Source organism: Aethalodelphis obliquidens, unplaced genomic scaffold, assembly GCF_003676395.1.
Source record: "Aethalodelphis obliquidens isolate GAN/ISIS:26980383/991018 unplaced genomic scaffold, ASM367639v1 scaffold50, whole genome shotgun sequence".
Lineage (NCBI taxonomy): Eukaryota > Metazoa > Chordata > Mammalia > Artiodactyla > Delphinidae > Aethalodelphis > Aethalodelphis obliquidens.
The window spans coordinates 5,283,807-5,302,274 of record NW_020837994.1 but is presented as its reverse complement, the minus strand read 5'-3'; the positions used below and the strand labels follow the sequence as shown (position 1 = coordinate 5,302,274).

General features: G+C 43.8%; 1 protein-coding gene across 1 annotated transcript in view; it reads left to right on the top strand.

Annotated features, from left to right (window-relative positions):
* The first annotated feature begins 7,165 nt into the window (after positions 1–7,165).
* The window catches only part of GAB2 (GRB2 associated binding protein 2), a 174,752-nt gene continuing 163,449 nt past the window's right edge, over positions 7,166–18,468 (top strand). The window contains exon 1 of the mRNA XM_027083506.1: positions 7,166–7,373. Within this exon, the coding sequence (XP_026939307.1) occupies positions 7,299–7,373 (75 nt within the window). The 5' untranslated portion in view covers positions 7,166–7,298. The remainder of the gene's footprint in view (positions 7,374–18,468) is intronic.

Here is an 18,468-nt window from a genome sequence, read left to right as displayed (position 1 = left end):
CGTACTATTCTAGAATATTTGTTGATCAAGAAATTTAGAAGAGGAATTCCTGATAAATAAGATGCAGGAGGGTACGTGATGACTTCTTTGCTTTTCAAGTTTCTTGATACTCTAAGTCACAAAAACAAATGAATGGAGACTTATTTACAGAGGGGATTGGATACACATCAGACCTTTCTTTGAACTACAAAACTGGATTAAAGAGGTTTTGAAGAACCAACACATTTGGCAGCTTCCCAAGACATCTATTTTTGAAGATTCTGCTTTCCAGAACTGTTTAAGGATGGCTTTTGTCACGGGCCTTAGCTGTGTTTCAGACTAGCCAAAACTGAAAAGTGGGAAGAGACTAAATCAGAAAGTGTGTGTGCCTAGAGCAGCCCAAACCCTGCTGCTGGGCTGGCATAAACACTCATGGCCAGATCTCAAAGTAAGATAAAGACTTTGTTCTTCAGAAACAGTTCCAAATATGAAGTTATAATGATGTCTGCCAACATGTTTCTAACGACTCTAGGAAAAGAAAACAACAAGTAAGTTTCCAGCTCTTTTCTCAGTGGACACTGGACCTTGGAGAAGCTTGCATGTAATTTGACTGCAGCTACTTTCTGTTTTTAGTTAATTATGTTAAATGTGCCTCATAACTTCCAATTCCAGTGGGGCTGTCATTTAGAAGGGTGCTGGGGGGAAGCTGTTTTAATTCTGGCTTTTGTTTCAGCCACTAAATGTAATGCCACATGATTGTTGACCCAACAGTAATCCAGTTAAAAAACAGGCTACAGAGTTACTGCATCACCAAAATTAACCCTGATTACATCAAATTATGTTGAAACAGACCACAGCTGTTTGCCCTGTTGAAGCAACCGTTTGAGAGCCCATCCAGAAGATACATCTGGGTGTCAGGAAGACACATTCTGGGTTTTATTTTTGTTTCTCAACATAAATGGAGGAGGGAAACACTCTGTTCTGCCCAGAGTGCTTGGTAGAGCTGAAAACCTTGTGATTCTCCAGAATTAAAAATCTTCATTCCAGAAGAGAAAAAAACCTGAGATCTCCTGTTTCGGTTTTCTATAGGAAGAATGTAAGAAGGAAATCCAAATCTGTTGAGTATCACTCTTGTCAGCAAAAAGAAGTGGAACTGACTAAAGAGAAGGACAGTGGGATTTTTTGTGGAGGGCTGTATGCAGTGGTATGCTGGGCTAGCTCATACCAGCCCGTGAGAATGGATTGTTAAGTTATGGAAAAAATTTGCAAGCTGATTGCTAAAGAATAATGTTAAAATTAAATTATAATTAAAAGTGGAAAATAACAGGTATTTATTGGAGACGAAGTGGACAGATTGGAACCCTCAAACATTGCTGGTGGGAATGTAAGATGATGTAACCACTGTGGGAAATAGTTAAAGAGTTCTGTAAAAAGTTAAACACAGAGTCACAGTATGATTCAGCAATTCAACTCCTAGTTATATAGCCAAGAGTATGATAACATAGGTTCACACAAAAACTTGTACATGAAGGTTCATAGCAAGATTATTCATAATAGTTAAAAAGTGGAAACAACTGAAATGTCTATCAACTGATGAATGGATAAATAAAATGTGGTACATGGATATAATGGAATATTATTCAGCCGTGAAGAGGAATGAAGAAAAACTGATATACATCAGAACATGGATGAACCTTGAAAACATACAAAGTGAAAAGTCAGACCCAAAAGGCTATATAGTATATGATTCCGATTATATGAAATATCCAGAATTGGCAAATCCACAGAGACAGAAAGTAAATTAGTGGTTGCCAGGGGATGGGGTTGGGGGAATGAGGAGTGACCGCTAATGGACATGGAGTTTCTTTTGGGATGATGAAAATGTTTTGAATTAGCAGTGATATTTGCACAACTCGTGAATACACTAAAAACCACTGAGTTGTACACTTTAAAAGGGTGATGTTTATGGTATGTGAATGATACCTTAATTTAAAAATTAAGTCATATAAACTTACAATTAAGTAAGTTATATAAAAACAAAGGGAATAAACAAAACTCATCAGTTACTAATTATTTTAATACATTTTACTATTATCTTTGCTCTTGGCGTTACGTCTATTGTATCTTTTTGATGGAAATACTAAAGGTGTATTACTGTGCATCTCTTAACTCTGCATTCAGAGACATGAAGTTGATAGCTTGAAATTGTTTGCGGGGAAGAATTGTGGGGGTTTTAGTATTTGCTCCACAAAAATTGTCACATACTACCAATCGAGATTACTACCACCACCCGAGAGCTGGGTTTTAAACTTTTACCAACACATCATTGGCTGTATAGGTCCAACAGTCGTCTTGGATAACTGGTTAAAATTAGAGAGTTAGATGAGATAATCACCTGTGGCCTTTGGATCCCCAGCAAAACAAAGACTAGCAAACCTGCACAGTAACTGTGCATGCATTTGGTGCAGAAGAAAGGGCATTTCTGGTCAGCTGTTGTATGAAACCCACTTTGAGTTCGGGAACATGATTCCCCCAGCCTTGCTAGTGTTGGTACAAGGGGTTAAGTGATAGAGCCTGGTAGAATTATCAAAACGAAGCTAGATATCAGATAAACCGCAAATGATATTAATACTTAGTCCCAGACAGGAGGGTATCTGGGGAACCTGTGTGATAGATTTGGAAACCAAGGGTTAACAAGCGAAACTTAATAGAATTACCTCCAGCTGTTCAGCCCTTCCCATCAGGCCAGTCCCTGCGGTTTAAACACTTCAGCTGCTTATAGGTACCTTCACAGGTACTGTTATCTGGTGTGGATGATCAAAGAGTTCTAGATGCCCCAGGGGTCCATAGCTCCCACTTGTCATCCTTTAAGGGTTGGTTCCTTCATTCTCAAACATTTACTGAGCATCTGTAATGCTCAGATGCTGTAATGCTCAGAACCTCCAAGCCACCATGCTTGGAGGTTCTAGGGATACAAAAATGAGGAAGATGCAGTCGTGTCCTCAAGGAACTCACAGGTCCTTGACAAGGAAACAAATATTTGCAGTACAGTGTGATAACCCAGTTTATATAGGTGCAGTGTGAATCTAAGAATGAACAACTGTGTTGGGGATTGGAGACAGTGAATTTTAGGGGAAGGGGTCTTGACATATGTTCAAGACGTAATTCAAGGTAGGAGTACTCTCTGAAGGAAGTAAGGGGTGATCATGCAAAGTAGGGTTTGGAGTACTAAGGCACTTTCCCAGGGACCTTGACAGTCTTTGTTCTTCCAAGAATATGCTAATTGATTTTGCAGCATGATCTGTGGGTACACTGATATCACCACCTTGTCAGCAGAAATGTCCCAGAAGCCTAACTGCCCCGAAGCAATTAGCACAGGTTCTTATTCTTTACAAAGGAGAAACTGGGGAACGACTTAAACGTTTACTTTAAGAAAGCTTATTTCCAAAATGTCTCCCACTGGGTGTAATGTCAAGCAACTCAGACTGTTAGCAGCCGCAGGCAGGGAGGAAACTCAGTTCAGTCTTCAACCACACCCCAAGCCCACTTCCAGATCTTAGTCCCAGCCAGATGCCAAAAGTTGATTTGAGTAGGTGGGAGTAATTTTATTGAAGGAACCAAGTGGGCTCAAAGCACCCAGGGGTTAAAGAGGCTCCCACCTCAACATGCCTGAGAGACAAGTGTCCTGCAAGTCACCAGCTGAGGGGGCCCAGCTGGTCGTACTGACCTTGGCAGGCAGCACTCAGCTCTGAAATCAACCTGTCAACTAAATTGAAAGGGAGAAAAGGCAGAAGGGCTAGGACACAAACATCCCTCCCCATCCCCAGTCCGATCCCTGACGTCAGGCTTAGCGTGGGCGGTATTAATCACCCGGCCTGGTGTGCAATTGAGGACAGCTCTCCTTCCAGCCCTTCCAACTCGCTTCTGGGAGCGTGCCACCAGCCATGCACCTGCCACTGGCCACAAACCCTCAACTCCCAGACAGGCACGGATGCAGGCTGTCGCTGACGACACTCAAAGCCACAGTGCACCCTTTAGAACTCAGGCTTTGGTGGGGGGAGGGGCGGGAGCAAAGCGTGGTGCCCATGCTTTCCTCCCAGGTGTGCATTTCTCTAATCTCTGCAACGCTCCTCCAGAGAAGCCCTCCTCATAAGATGGGTCATTTCCTGGGGATTTAATGAGAATATAGAATTAATGGCCCAAAGCGCTCCTTGCAGCCGGTCATTAATTCCCCCAGGAAATACCGGTGGTCTTTAATCAAAATTGCCTGAATTATAGACTAGTGATGCATGTCCAGGGGAGGGGGGCTGTCATCCCAACTGGTTCCGATAGATGGCGCCGATCTTCATGTAAATAAACCATTCAAATAATTCGTTTTCCATTTCTCTCCAGTGAAAACCAAGGAGCATTAAAAAACAGAACAAAAAACCAGCAGGGAGTGGAGAGAACTTAGTAAAGGCCCAGAAGCCCAGACAGGAACGTTCTATCCGAAGGCTGTTTCCAGGCCTGGCACATGCCTCAGGCTCAGAAGACTGAGCCACACCGGGGTGCAGCCCGGGACCTCAGCAGCAGTCCCTCCGCCCAAGAGCAGCCTGAGCTGGGTGCCGGCAACTGAGTAATAAAAAAGGTTGGGGGATGGGGGGTAGACCAGCAAGAAGAGCCCCTTCCTCTAAACTTTGGGGAAGGAAGGCTATGTTCAGAGAAGATGTCTGAAGTTGATACTCTGTTGTATTTCAAGGCCCCTCTTGTCATTGGCCTCAAAACATCAAACATGTTTCCACATGAAATTGTACATAACAATATTGGTGGGGGCGGGAGTGGGGGGGTGGGCGTCTTTTGCTAAACAAAATAAGACCCTCAAAAGTTTCTGGCTGAGGACATCCCTCGTGGCACAGTGGTTGGGAGTCCACCTGCTACTGCAGGGGACACAGGTTCGAGCCCTGGTCTGGGAAGATCCCACATGCCGCGGAGCAACTAAGCTCGTGAGCCACAGCTACTGAGCCTGCTTTCTATAACCCGTGAGCCACAACTAGTGAAGCCCTCGCACCTAGAGCCCGTGCTCCACAATAAGAGAAGCCACCGCAATTAGAAGCCTGAGCACCACAACGAAGAATAGCCCCCGCGCGCCGCAACTCCAGAAAGCCCGCATGCGGCAACGAAGACCCAACGCAGCCCAAAATAAATAAACTCTATTCATTAAAAGAAGTTTCTGGCCGAGTGCAGCCCAACTCCCAACTAACCGTTGCTGAACGGTCTCCCAGTCTGTCTTGAATCTTATAACTATTAAAAGATATGTAATAGAAGACTACTCTTCTAGGGAAAGATAGGGCCCGTGTACGCCTGACTTGTATCACAAACCTCAGCTGCAAACAAGCCGTGCAGATTTCTCAGACTCTGCAATCCCTGAGACTTGGCACCATGACTCAGAAGTGAATGAAGTCAGATGATTGCTTTATTTTGGTCCGGAGTCACCGCCTCCTGATTGATTTGGCAGGCTTTGAATATTTTGATATTTGTCTCACGGGTTTTAAGGTACTTAAAGCCAGAGATTAAAATGGCCATAATTCTGGTGGTAGCCCTTATATGAGGCTTAAGGATCCCTCAGTTGGAAGGCTAAGAGGCTCTGCTTCCAGCTATAGCCTGACTGTTCTGGTTTTAATTGCAATCCAGTAGCACACCGGATAGTGAAGAAAGTCGGTGAAATATTGGGTCCAGGGTTGCTGATCTCTAAACCCTGCCGGGGGCTTAGAAGGTCTATGCATATAGTAAATAATTAGCTTTTACAAACTGATTGAAGTGGTTGAGCTTTCCCCAACCCAGTGAAGATCTGTAAAATGAGAAGGATGTCCAACTGTTTGAAACAACTAGCTTTGCTGCACAGAGATAGGGAAATGAACAAAACAGCCTTAAAGTTGTACGCGGAATGTAAGATGCTGGTTCTACTCATCTGCCCGCGGCGGTTCCCTATTGATATAATGGGTTACTATCCACTTCTCAAAGAAGCTGGGGAGAGGACCTCCCTTTTAATGCTGCTTGTAAAAGTACTTTGTGAGTTGAAAAGAGCCCTTACCAAAGGTTTCTGGCGTTTTTTTTCCCCTTCTATCTACCATGCCCACCACACTGCTCAATTTGTCAGGTGTGTGCTTCCGCATGCTTTATCTCAGTTAAGTCTCACCACAACACAGTAAGAGAGGCATCTGTATCATGTGAGCCCGAGAGAGTTCTCATAACCTGTCAGTAAGTTGGAGCTCTGAGGAATTTTGACCCCAATTTCTTGCTCTACACCACCTTGCCTTCCAATTAACTATGAAATAGTACATTGACTCATTTTTGTTTCCTTGATTCTGCAAATCGTTAAGAATTTTCTTCTACTGAATTGTTTTTCCCAGAGGCAGTGTGGGAGCCAGCTGGACTTTATTTTCTGGTAATAAGAGGACCTTAAATTGCTTTAATGCAGCCATTAAAGCAATTCTCCCACTTTAAATAGCAGATGAGCAGGACCTCCCCCAACCCCTATCCACAGCCCAGAATTAGAAACTCGACTGCATTGCAAAGGCTTTGGGACCTTAGGCTATCTGTAAAATGGGAATAATAGTGCCCACCCAGTTTGGAGATTTGTGACGACAATCATGTAAGCAAGGAATGTAAAAGCGCCCAGCATGTAGTAGCCTGTTTTCTTCTTTCCGTCTCCCACCAAGGGAGCGAGAGAGTTGCAACTCTTGCTGGGAAGCGGATCACTAATTTCAGCCAGAACCTGACCCACAGAAACCTGAAACTCAGGGAATGGATAGGAAACGGGATCAGCCCTAGGGTCCCTTCCTGACGACCCCTGTGAAAAATCGATTCACGCTCGAGGCCGCGCAGTCCCTTTCCATCACCCCACCCCCAACAGGGGCGCGGCCGCCTGCCCCGCTAACTGCTTGAGGCTTCGGGAAAAAGCCAGACCCTGGGGGCGCGGCCGGCCGCAGGCGTCCTTGCAAACCTCGGTCCTCTGGGGTCCAAAGGCGCGAGGCGCTGTTTGCGTCTTTGAAGGCGGCCCGCCCGGGGGCGCGGCGGGCTGTGGGCGTGGCGAGCGCGCGCCGCCCTTCCTGCCGGGGCGCCCCCACCGCGGCCGGACTGGGAGAGCGCGCGGGTGCGCGCGGGGAGAGCGGGCGCGCGCGAGGCAGCCGGGCCGCACCGCCTAGTCCTCGCCCCGCGGCCGCCGGCCGCCCCGGCCCCTCCCTCCCCCGCGAGCTGCGCACCGCCAGCCGGCTGACCCAGCGGCCCGCGCCCGCGCCCTTGTCCGCCGACCCCGCGGCGGGCTCCAGGCTGCCGACAGCATGAGCGGCGGCGGCGACGTAGTGTGCACCGGCTGGCTGAGGAAATCGCCCCCCGAGAAGAAGTTGAGGCGCTATGTGAGTGCGGGCGGGAGCGGGTGCGGCCGGCGAGGGCGCGAGCGGGGGCCGAGGGGCTGGGGGCTCCGGGAGGGACGGCGCCGACGGGGAGGGCGGGCACCGGGGAGTGGGGGGGGGGTGCGAGGAGCTGCCGGCGGGTCCCGCGGCTCGGGGCTGTGTGAGGCTCCTGCACACCTGTCACAGGTGCGCTGCGAGGGGCGGGGCGGGCTGGCGACCAGGTTGAGGCTGCGGCTTGTTCTCGGCGGGGAGGGCGCGGCGGCGGCGCCTCTCTAGCCAGCCCCCCTGTAAAACTAAATCCAGTATTGAAGTTTGTATTAGATTGTTTTTGGAGACCGAAAGAGTTGATTCCCGGGGCTGGGGGACCATACTAACGCCGAGCGGCTCCAGCCTGCGGGGCTGGGGGTAAAGGGGGGCGTAGGCTGTGGGGCCGCGCAGCCCACCCCCCACAAAGGGCGAGGCGCCTCACACCCTTTCCCCCTTCCCTTTCTCTGACCGCCCCTCCCGGTGGCCGCCTGCTTCCTTCCAGTCCACAGCCTCTGCATCATGGGCAGCGTCAGCAGCATGTGCAGTCCTTGTATTAAGTGACTCATTTGTTTGTCCCCCTTCTTTCCCTTTATTCCGTGTGCCTCTCACATGCATCCCCCCACCCCCGATGGTGACACTGCAGTTTGGTCTTCTACAACTGGTCCGTGTTTTGTGTTGTGCAGTCCTTGGGGTCTGGTGTCGGGAGAGATCAAGGTTCTCAGTTGCCAGGTGGTGCTAATCGACAGTGTTTACTGAAATTGCTGGGACAGCCTCTCCTTTCTAAGTGAGAAGCTGGCAACATCCTGGGGAAGGTCGTACAGCCTGGTGTGAGCGGTGAAGAGGTCTGGCTTCCCCCCCGCCACACACACCAGAAGATGCCTTGCTTGGTGGGGTCAAAGTACAAGATGGTGCCAGTTTCTGAGAATTGGCTGAAATCAGTCCTGGGCTATTCGACTGAGTTTGGAAATGGAATTAAGATCGCTAAAAGATGTCCCGTTCTCCCATCCTCTTCTCTTCCCTTCCTATGAAATGCTCTTGTTAACTGACTCTCGGTGCTGGACTCTCTGGGATCAATTCCCACAGCATGGAAGTGAGCTGTTGCCTTCCAGCTGCAGTGCATCAAGGGAGCTCTGAATAGACCCTGCCCTCTGTCAGCTGCACCAGTGGCTGTCCATGGGGGGAGAGGCAAAAGCTTACCAGTTTCCTGTCTTGGCTCCCCAGATCAGAACCAAGGGACTTCTGGCCTCTGGATTGAGGAAGTGACATTCTGTTTTTCAAAGGAAGTGTGGTTGGGAGTGCAAGTGAGTGTGTATGTAAATGAAGTCAGGCTCTTATTTAGATCATTTGCTGGGGGGTAGGGGGAACCTCAGGATTTAGCACATGACTTTTTAAAGTGGACATAGATTTTAAATATAGTAGGGATGATACAATGAAGTGTTCATCTCAGTTTTAAAGCTCATTTTCAGAGACGTCCATGTAGCCAAAGAACTATAATTGTTAAGAAAGATTTTCTCCTCTTGAGGGCCATATCAATTCATTAGGAAAGGTGAATTTTTATATTAGGTTAATATAAAACTATTAATGTTACTAATGCTATTAATGTTTTTACAACTATAAAGCAAAAACAAAAATCTTTGGCCCCAAAGAGCTTCTGAAGACTATCAATAAAAGTGTAATACCATTCCATACCACCTACTGGAATAAAGTATCCAGTGAAAATGTGACTCTTAATTGTCAAGTTAGAACACTACCCTAAACAACCTTGAAACTTTGTTTGGAAACAGTTTGCAAACAAGTTGACACTGTATCTACATTGACAGATGACTACTTCAACTCTATCACCCTCTTTATGATCCATTTCTTGGGTATTTTTGTTCCCAAGCAACTTTAGCTCAAAATAACTGGGTTCAGAGGCTGTGGGGTCAACCACCTTTTTCTCTCACTTGAAGCCTATAGTCGTAAGATGACCTCAGCCTTTTCCCATCTCCCTCGCAGCTCCAGCCCATAAGACCAAACTAGTAACAGCTTTTCTTAGACTAGGGTGTGATGTGTTCCATTGGTATGAATGGAAGTCTCCCCTACTGTGGAAGTTCACTTCCCTTAGTTGAAACTGAGCTGGTTCGTGTAACCCTAAACTCTTGGGGAACGGTCTTCCCATACATCTTCTTTTCTTTGAGGGTTTTGAGAATTTCTCTTTTAAGTTAGAACCTCTGTCAGCTCCCTCTGTTCGTTAGAGGCCCAAGTTCACTAGAACCAAACTAGGAAATTTCCTAGCCCCATCGCTAAACACATACCCCCAAATTGCTGCTTATTCTGGTATATATAATAGCCATGTGGTATTATAGATTGATAAATCTTCATTATAAGAATGTATCAAGAATCTGAAACAAGGGGAAAAGAAGTTTATGAAATCTATTGCAACTATTTAAAAAAATTTTAAAAACCTACTTCTTTTTTATCAATAATTTGGGGAGGAGGTAGGTGTAGGAGTAAAAATAAATAAAGAAGCTATGGCAAATGTTACCAGGATTAGCTTTGGGGATTTCTTCAACGATGTCTTTTCCAATTTATTAATTATAAGAAAGTGTAAAAGGTCTGTTCAGGATTTGCTGTGTGCCCTGGAGGAATTACAAAAAAATGACCTCTGGAAAATGGTGAGTGTTGCCTCTGGGGCATCACTGTATGATTGCAGTGGGAGGCTGGCAGAAGGAACAGCCCTCCCATCATGCTGCAATGTGCATGTATATATGTGTGCATGCGTGCATGTGCACAGGTGTGAACACACACATGTATACATGTATATAAAGCTGAAATCAGATCTTCTTGAGGAAAAAAATACTTTATGACACACACTGCCCTGTAATTTTCTATTATTTTCACTGAGTTAAAAAATTTAGGGGAAAAGATTGGCAGCAGCACTGCCCCCTAGTGGCTAATTTGGAGAAAGTTGTGTGTTGATTCTAAAGAACAATGGAATTAAGGAAACTTTATTTGTTAAATAAGCTCATTTATTAAATATATGTGTCCCAGGCACTGGATTAGATTCTGGGAGTAAAGGTTAATCCATCCCTTCAGTCTTAGCGGATGACACTGCCGCCTTCTTCACAAAGAAGATTGAAGCTGTTAGGGAGTAGCTGTCAGCACATATTGTGACCAAATTTCCATATTTACCTGTATCCGCATGGTTCCTTATCTTTTTCTGACTTCTCAGAGTAGAAGTACTATTTCTAACTGATTATCATTTTAATAGCCATCTGTTGAGCATTTACCTGTGCCAAGCACTATGCTTAGACCATTCATCTCTTAATTTAATCATTTCAGCCCTAAGAGAAAGGAAGCGACTTGCCCAACATCACCTAGCTTTGTCCCAAAGCCTGAGCTTTTTTTAAAATTTAACTTTATTTTCGGGTAATTGTAGAAGCTAAGTAGTTGTAAAAATAGTGAAGAGATAACCCATGTGCCCTTTACCCAGTTTCTCCTAATGGTAACTTCTTGCAAAATTATAGTACAATGTGATAATCAATATATTGACAGTGATACAGTCAAGATACAGGACATTTCCATCAGCACATGATCCCTTATGTTGCCCTTTTATGGTCACATCCTCTACCATCCCACACCCACCACATCCTTAACCTGTGATAATCACTAATCTCTTCTCCATTTTAATATATTATTATTATTTCAAGAGTGTTATATAAATCGATTCATGCAATACATAACTTTTTGGGGTTGGCTTTTTTCATCCAGCATATTTCTCTGGAGATTCATCCAAGTTCTTGTAGTATCACTTGTTCATTCTTTATTATTGCTGAGCAATGTTCCACAGTATGGATGTACTACAGTTCATTTGTTTCACTGTTTACCCATTGGTTTCAATTTACATTTCCCTATGGCCAATGACGTTGAATATCTTTTCATATGATATTTGCCGTCTGTATATTCTCTTTGGTCAAATGTCTCTCTTCAAGTCTTTAGTCCCTTTTCTATTTGGATTGTTTGCTTTTTTTACTGTTGAGTTTTGAGGGTTTTCTGTATGCTCAAGATACCAGTCCTCATCAAATACGTAGTTTGCAAATATTTTCTCCCAGTCTGAAGCTTGTCTTTTCATCCACTTAACAAGGTCTTTCCAGAGCAAAAGGTTTTGATTTGGTTAAAGTACATTTTACCAATTTTACATTTCATGGGTTGTATTATTTTGGTCAAATGTAAGAACTCTTTGCCTAGCCCAGTTGCAGAGATTTTCTCCGTGTTTTTCCTCCCAAATATTTTATGGTTTTATATTTTTCATTTAAGTCCATGATCTGTTTTAAGTTAATTTTTGTATAAGATGTGAAACTTAGATTGAGATTTTATTTTATTCATTAGTAGTAGCAGTAGTAGTACTTGGCAACGGATGCCTGATTGCTCCAACACCATTTGTTGACCAGGCTGTGCTGCCTTCACTGAATTGCTTTTGCACCTTTGTCATAAAGCAGTTGGGCAATTTGTGTGGGCCTATTTCTGGGTTCTCTGTACCGATCCATCATCCCATGTGTCTATCCCTCTGCAATACCACATACTCTTGATAACTCTAGCTTTTTGATGAATCGTCAAATCTGGTAGACTGATTCCTCCGCTTTATTCTTGATCAGATTATTCTTAAATTTTCCTGAAAGGTAAATTTGAAAAGTCAGCACATCATTAGAAAATTTGAGCCATATTAAGGTATAAATAAAAATTACCTGTAATCCCATTACCCTTGAATTTTTCTTTAAACTTGTCTTCTCAACAGAGAATGTGAATGTAACAAATATAATTTAGTTCAGTAATTTATCAAGCAGCCATTATGTGCCAAGCACGCAAATTCTGGGACTACAAAGAAGAAAAAGAAAGGGTTCTTTGAGAGGTGGCCCTAACTAGAAGTAAGCCACGAGAAGAAAGCTTTCCAGCCAGAGAGACCACTGACAGCGGAGGCCAGGTGGCAAGGGCCCGAAGAGTGTGTGCAGGACACTAAAAACAGTTTGGTGTTGCTGGACCATCAGCAGGATGATGGAAGTAGTGGACTATGAGACTGGAGAGGTAGGCAAGAGAGAACATACAGGCTGGTAAGAAGAGCGGACAAGTTAAAATGGTCAACAGTGCATGAAAAGGTGCACAGCATCAGCAGTCATTAGGGAAATGCAAATCAAAACCATAATGAGTTATCACTTCACACCTGTTAGAATGGCTGTCCTCAAAAAGACAAGAGATAACAAGTGTTGGCAAGGATATAGAGAAAAGGGAACCCTTGTTGCACTGTTGGTGGGAATGCAAATTGTTGCAGCCCCTATGGAAAACAGTGTGGAGGGTCCTCAAAAAACTAAAAATAGAACTGTCACATGATCCAACAATTCCACTTCTGAGTATATATCCAAAGGAAGTGAAAATAGGGTATTGAAGAAATATCTACACCACAGTGTTCGTTGCAGCAACATTCACACTAGCCAAGATATGGAAACAACCCAAGTGTCTATGAATGGATAAAGAAGATGTGAAAGAAAAAAAATATATACACACACACATATACATACGTACATACACACACAATGCAATAATATTCAGCCATGAGAGAGAAGGAAATTCTGCCATTTGCAGCAACCTGAATGGACCCTGAGGGCATTATGCTGAGTGAGATAAGTCAGAGAAAGACAAATATTGCATGATATCACTTAGGTGGGGAATCTAAAAAAAGCCAAACTTAAAGAAATAGTAGAATAGTGGCTACCAGAGGCTAGGGGGTGGGAAAATTGAAGAGATGTTAATCAAAGGGTACAAACTTCCAATTAGAAGATGAATAACTTCTAGAGATCTAATGCACAGCACTGTAATTTTAGTTACTGTATTGTACGCTTGAAAATTGCTAAAAGAGTAGATCTTAAATGTTCTCACCACAAAAGAGAATTACGTGTTGTGAATGGGGGTATTAGCTAAAGCTACAGTGATAATGATACGAATGTATATGAATGTAGCAAATCGACCTGTTGTACACCTTAAACTTACACAGTGTTATATGTCAGTTATTTCTCAATAAAGCTGGGGGGAAAAAAGAACAGGCGAGAAGGAGGTCTTCAGAAACTAGAGTGAATTGAAGATTTGTTTCTAGACCATCCTAAGCAGCCAGGGCTTTATATCAACATATTATTTGAGTATTTAAACAAATGCTCTTTCTGGTCCCAGTTCCTGGGACAGATAGCCATATGGAAATTCCTTTTAGCAGCTTTCTGCTCTGTGGTCCTAATCACTGGATTGATTCTTCGATTGTGTTCACAACATCAAAGAGACTGCTCTGTTCCAGGGCCAGTCTCCTGAGCGTCTTGTCACTAGCATTGGGTCAGAATTTCTCATTTGGAAGCAACCCTTATGTCTACCAGCAGATGAATGGATAAATAAAATATGGATGTACATGCAATGGAATATGGTTCATCCTTAAAAAAGAAGGAAATTTTTATACATGGACTTACTACAAAATGGATGAACCTCCGTGACATTATGCTAAGTAAAGTAAGCCAATCACAGAAAGAAAAATATTGTGCGATTCCACTTCAGTGAAGTACCTAGAGGAGTCAAATTCATAGAGACTTGCCAGGAACTGGAAGGAGGGAAGAATAGGGAGCTGTTGTTTAATGGGTACAGAGTTTCGGTTTTGCAAGACGAAAAGTTCTTGAGATGGATGTTGGTGATGGTAGCACAGCAATGTGAATATTTACTGCCACTGAACTCTACACTTTAAAATGGTTAAGATGGTAGATTTTATGTTATATGTATTTTTCCACATGTTAAAAAGAAGCAATGCCTCATTTGTTAGTACTTGGCCCTGCGGATACTTTAGTGCCAGAGAAAAGACAGGATGGAATCGCTGCAGCCTTGAATGATAATGGAATGTACAGCTGCCCCTCCCCCGGCTTTATGCGTGCTTCTTTTTATTTATCTACCAGTTGTCAAAACAGTGTGTGGACTCCTTAGTAGCTTTCAGAGTGATCAGTTAAGGTATCTGGGGGGAGCATCATGAGCTCACACATTTATACACATTTACGTGTTCGAACCTGTTCTGGCTGTTGTCCTTACTGATGCTCAGACTGTACTCTTTAGCCAGTGGGAGGCGATTCAAGTTGGCCTCCGAGTCCTTTTGACATAACCTTACTAGTAGGTTTGTTATCATCTGATACGACAAGATGTTCCAGGCCTATCTTGTACGTTTCTGATCCATGCTTTGAATTAACCATTTCCTCCAAGAGTTCTTTTCTTTTCTTAAAAATGGTATCTAGAAACCACATGGGCTTTAAGGGGTGCTCAGTGCTTTTGGGTTGGTCACACACATTCAGTTTCAAATATTATCAGGATTTCATCACAGTGGCTTCATCTATCCCTTTTACTGTTTCTTTGCTCAAATATCTTAAAGCAAATTCTAGACATGTACATAAGTCTTACAAGCATGTGTGTGAAAACAAAGAAAGAAAAACAAAAATGCAAAAAAAAAGACAAGAAAGAAAAAAAAAGTCTGTGAAAATACCGTACCTTTTGTTCACATTTCCCCTGGTTAGACATTTATGTTACTTCTAATTATTCACATTTCTGTTTTAAAGGTGCAACATCTTCTGAGAGTTTCACCCCAGCTGATAAGCCCACAGGATTTAGATATCATTAACTATCACCGCAGTACACTTGGAAGATTTTCTTGGATAGGCAATCATATCTTTCCTTAGCCTGCCTTGGAAAAACGTACCAGTTGGAGGTTTGCTGGCTTGCAAGAGCAAGGGAAAGGGCTAAGGTTTATCAGTAGAGAGGTTAACATTCTTGTGAGGACTACAGGAATGAATCTGTTGTTTTGATCTTTTGATATAATTTTCTAGAGGCAAAACTGGGTGTAGTCTAGATAGGCGTACAATTTTTTGCATACCAACAGAGGCTACAGTATGTTGAGTTTAATTCCCATTAGAAGTCTAAAGATACTATCATTGATGAATAGTGGGTCTACGGAGTACATGATATTCCCCTCTGAGTTTACAATCTCGTTGGGGAAGCAGCTTGAATTATAATGGCAGACAATATAAATGGCAAAGACCAGTGCTGTAGGAGCCCAGGAGAGATTGGTCTAGTGTGGTCAGTGATCCCAGTGTCACAAGACCTATGTTTAGATTTTACTTGCCGGGGAATCTGCCATTTTACCTTTCTGCACCCATTTTCTCCTGCATTCTTAGCACTTAGTTCACGTGTCACCTTGTGGCAGCCTTTCCTGCCCTATCTTCCCCATCAAAATGAATTATGAAACCCCTTCTCCATGCTCCTGTCATTATGCCTTAGTACCATTGACTAACTTGATTTATGCTGTGCTTCCCCCAGAATGGTAGCTTCTGGACTGCACCATGTCCTTTGTTCATCCTTGTAGCCCTGGTTCCTAAAACCTAGTTATTGGTTGACTAGGACTTTATATGCTTTTAAGTCTGAACAGATATTTCTTTAAGATTGGTTACATTTCTTTGGAGAAGAAAGAGCTTGAGCTGGAATTGGATTGAAAGTGTGATTTTTTTTTTTTCTTTTAGCAGCAGGTTTCGGAAACTTTGATGGGATAGGCTATTAAAGTTGAATTATTTGGTAATATGTAAATTTCACTCTTATAAAAAAGTTATTGTAAATCAGAGTATTATCAAAAAGCAAGTAGCACCATTAATAAAAATCACCTGTAATACTCCCACTACAGCATATACATTGTTCACATTTTAGTGTATTTCCTAGTCTCTTCTTTTCTGTGTCTACAGTGTGCTTTGTATACTTTATAAAATCAGAGAGAGACTGTACCACCTTTTGTATGCTTTAAGTTATATAGTATTGAAAATATTTCCCTGTGTCACAGTCTTCTAAGACGTGGCTTTTAATGGTTGCTTAAGCATAATGTGACATAACACAGAGCTTCTCAAGTATGTGTAATATAAGGACACTTTAAACAAACATTTTTACATGTTCTTGATGTTGAATTAAATTATCTTTATTATTATGTTTCCCAAATGTCTATAAACAAAAACTATGAGGTATAAATGTATACTTACAGCCCTTCTACAATTATAAAATTTCAAATTAACTTCAGAGCCAATATAATTCACATTAATAACACTGGATATTTTGCTGAAACTAAATTGCTGCTTAAAATGTAGATATGGCCCTTATTCTTTTTTTTTTTTTTTGGCCGCATTGGGTCCTTGTGGGCTTTCTCTAGTTGCGGTGAGCAGGCTTCTCATTGCGGTGGCTTCTCTTGTTGCAGAGCACGGACTCTGGGTACGTGGGCTTCAGTAGTTGTGGGACACAGGCTCAGTAGTTGTGGCTCGTGGGCTCTAGAGTGCAGGCTTAGTAGTTGTGGCACACGGGCTTAGTTGCTCCGTGGCATGTGGGATCTTCCCAGACCAGGGATTGAACCTATGTCCCCTGCGTTGGCAGGCAGATTCTTAACCACTGCACCACCAGGGAAATCCCGGCCCTTATTTTTATGGAAGCTTCTGTTCTGTGTGCCATGCTTTTCTTTGTTTGACCTATAGTGAAACTTTGGTTCGTATAGCAAGCCATTTGGCTTTTAATTGGTATGACCGCATTATTTATATGCAGTCACCTCTGTCCTTCTTTCTCATTAGGCATCAGCCTATGAAGTTTAGAGAACTTAATACTTAACATGAATTAGATTATAAATGCAAATGCTGGTAATCAAGAAGCATCTTTCACTTGTAAGATGATCATTCACATGATTGAGACTATATTTACATATTTTAAGATCACCCTTGAGATAAAAATTCAATATTGAAAAATATTTTGAAGTGGATTTGCAGATTCCTGGGGATGACATGTCTTTGGACCCCATTTGAAAAATCCTGGTGTGACTGTAGAATGCATGGGCTCTGAGGTGGGCTCTCGGTTGGAATCCAAACTGAGCCTTCCCTGTGCTCTGTGGGTTTGAGCAAGTTTCTTAATCTTTCAGAGCTTTCATTGCCTAATCTGTGAAGTGTAGATAAGGGTAACTTTAATCAATTAATTGAATAATTTTAACTCAGAGGGGTGCAGACATGAATGCTTTTTTCCCCTCTAGTCAGAATTCCCCACTGTGCTTTGTCAAAATCTTCCTTTCCTCTAGGGGACAGATCCCTTGATGGTACCTGGGGCAGAGTCCACAGACTTCTGGTCACTCTGGGTTATTGCAAGGGCACCATGGTAACATTTCACTGTTATCTAATTGAAAGCTTTTCCTACTGCTATTGCTGACCAGACTTGTGGCTCTGGGGGTGTGCCGTGGGAAAAGGTAGATCTCTTTTACCTTTCCGTTCCTTTTCCCCGTTCCTCACCTCAGAGAGTTTGGGGCCGGGAGGACAGTCCGTCTGGGGTATTTCTTCCCTGCTCCCTTCTAGGTCCCAGAGGTTGGTGTGTAGGGATGGGCAAGAGGGAGAGGGACAGGGGTAAGTGTCTCTTACCTGGCTGCTCTTGGGTCCTCCTTGATGACGTTTACTGGTTGCCTGACCAGCACTGCCTGTGTGCCCGCCCCATGATTGTGAGTTCCTTAGAGGATAGGCTTTCTCACCGTGCTCTCCAGACCTAGAGAAGAAACTGGTATTATGTTCTTTCAACCTCTTTTAGGCCAACCCCTCCCCTTCTTGTTACCCCACAGCTGGGGCCCACTTGCCTAATGGACAGCCCTCTTGGGTGGGGACCTGGCAACAGGGCTTAAGGCCATCAATCTCCGTGGGACTTCTTTGTTTTGTTTTGTTTTGTTTTTTTGCAGTACGCGGGCCTCTCACTGCTGTGGCCTCTCCCGTTGCGGAGCACAGGCTCCGGACACGCAGGCTCAGCGGCCATGGCTCACGGGCCCAGCCGCTCCGCGGCATGTGGGATCTTCCCGGACCAGGGCACGAACCGGTGTCCCCTGCATCGGCAGGCGGACTCTCAACCACTGCGCCACCAGGGAAGCCCTCCGTGGGACTTCTTGACCAAGGGAACTCATGTCCATGCCAAACAGTGGGGGAGCAGCGCTGCTGCCCCTTCTTACCCCATTTCTCCTTCCCCTGTCCAGAATGGT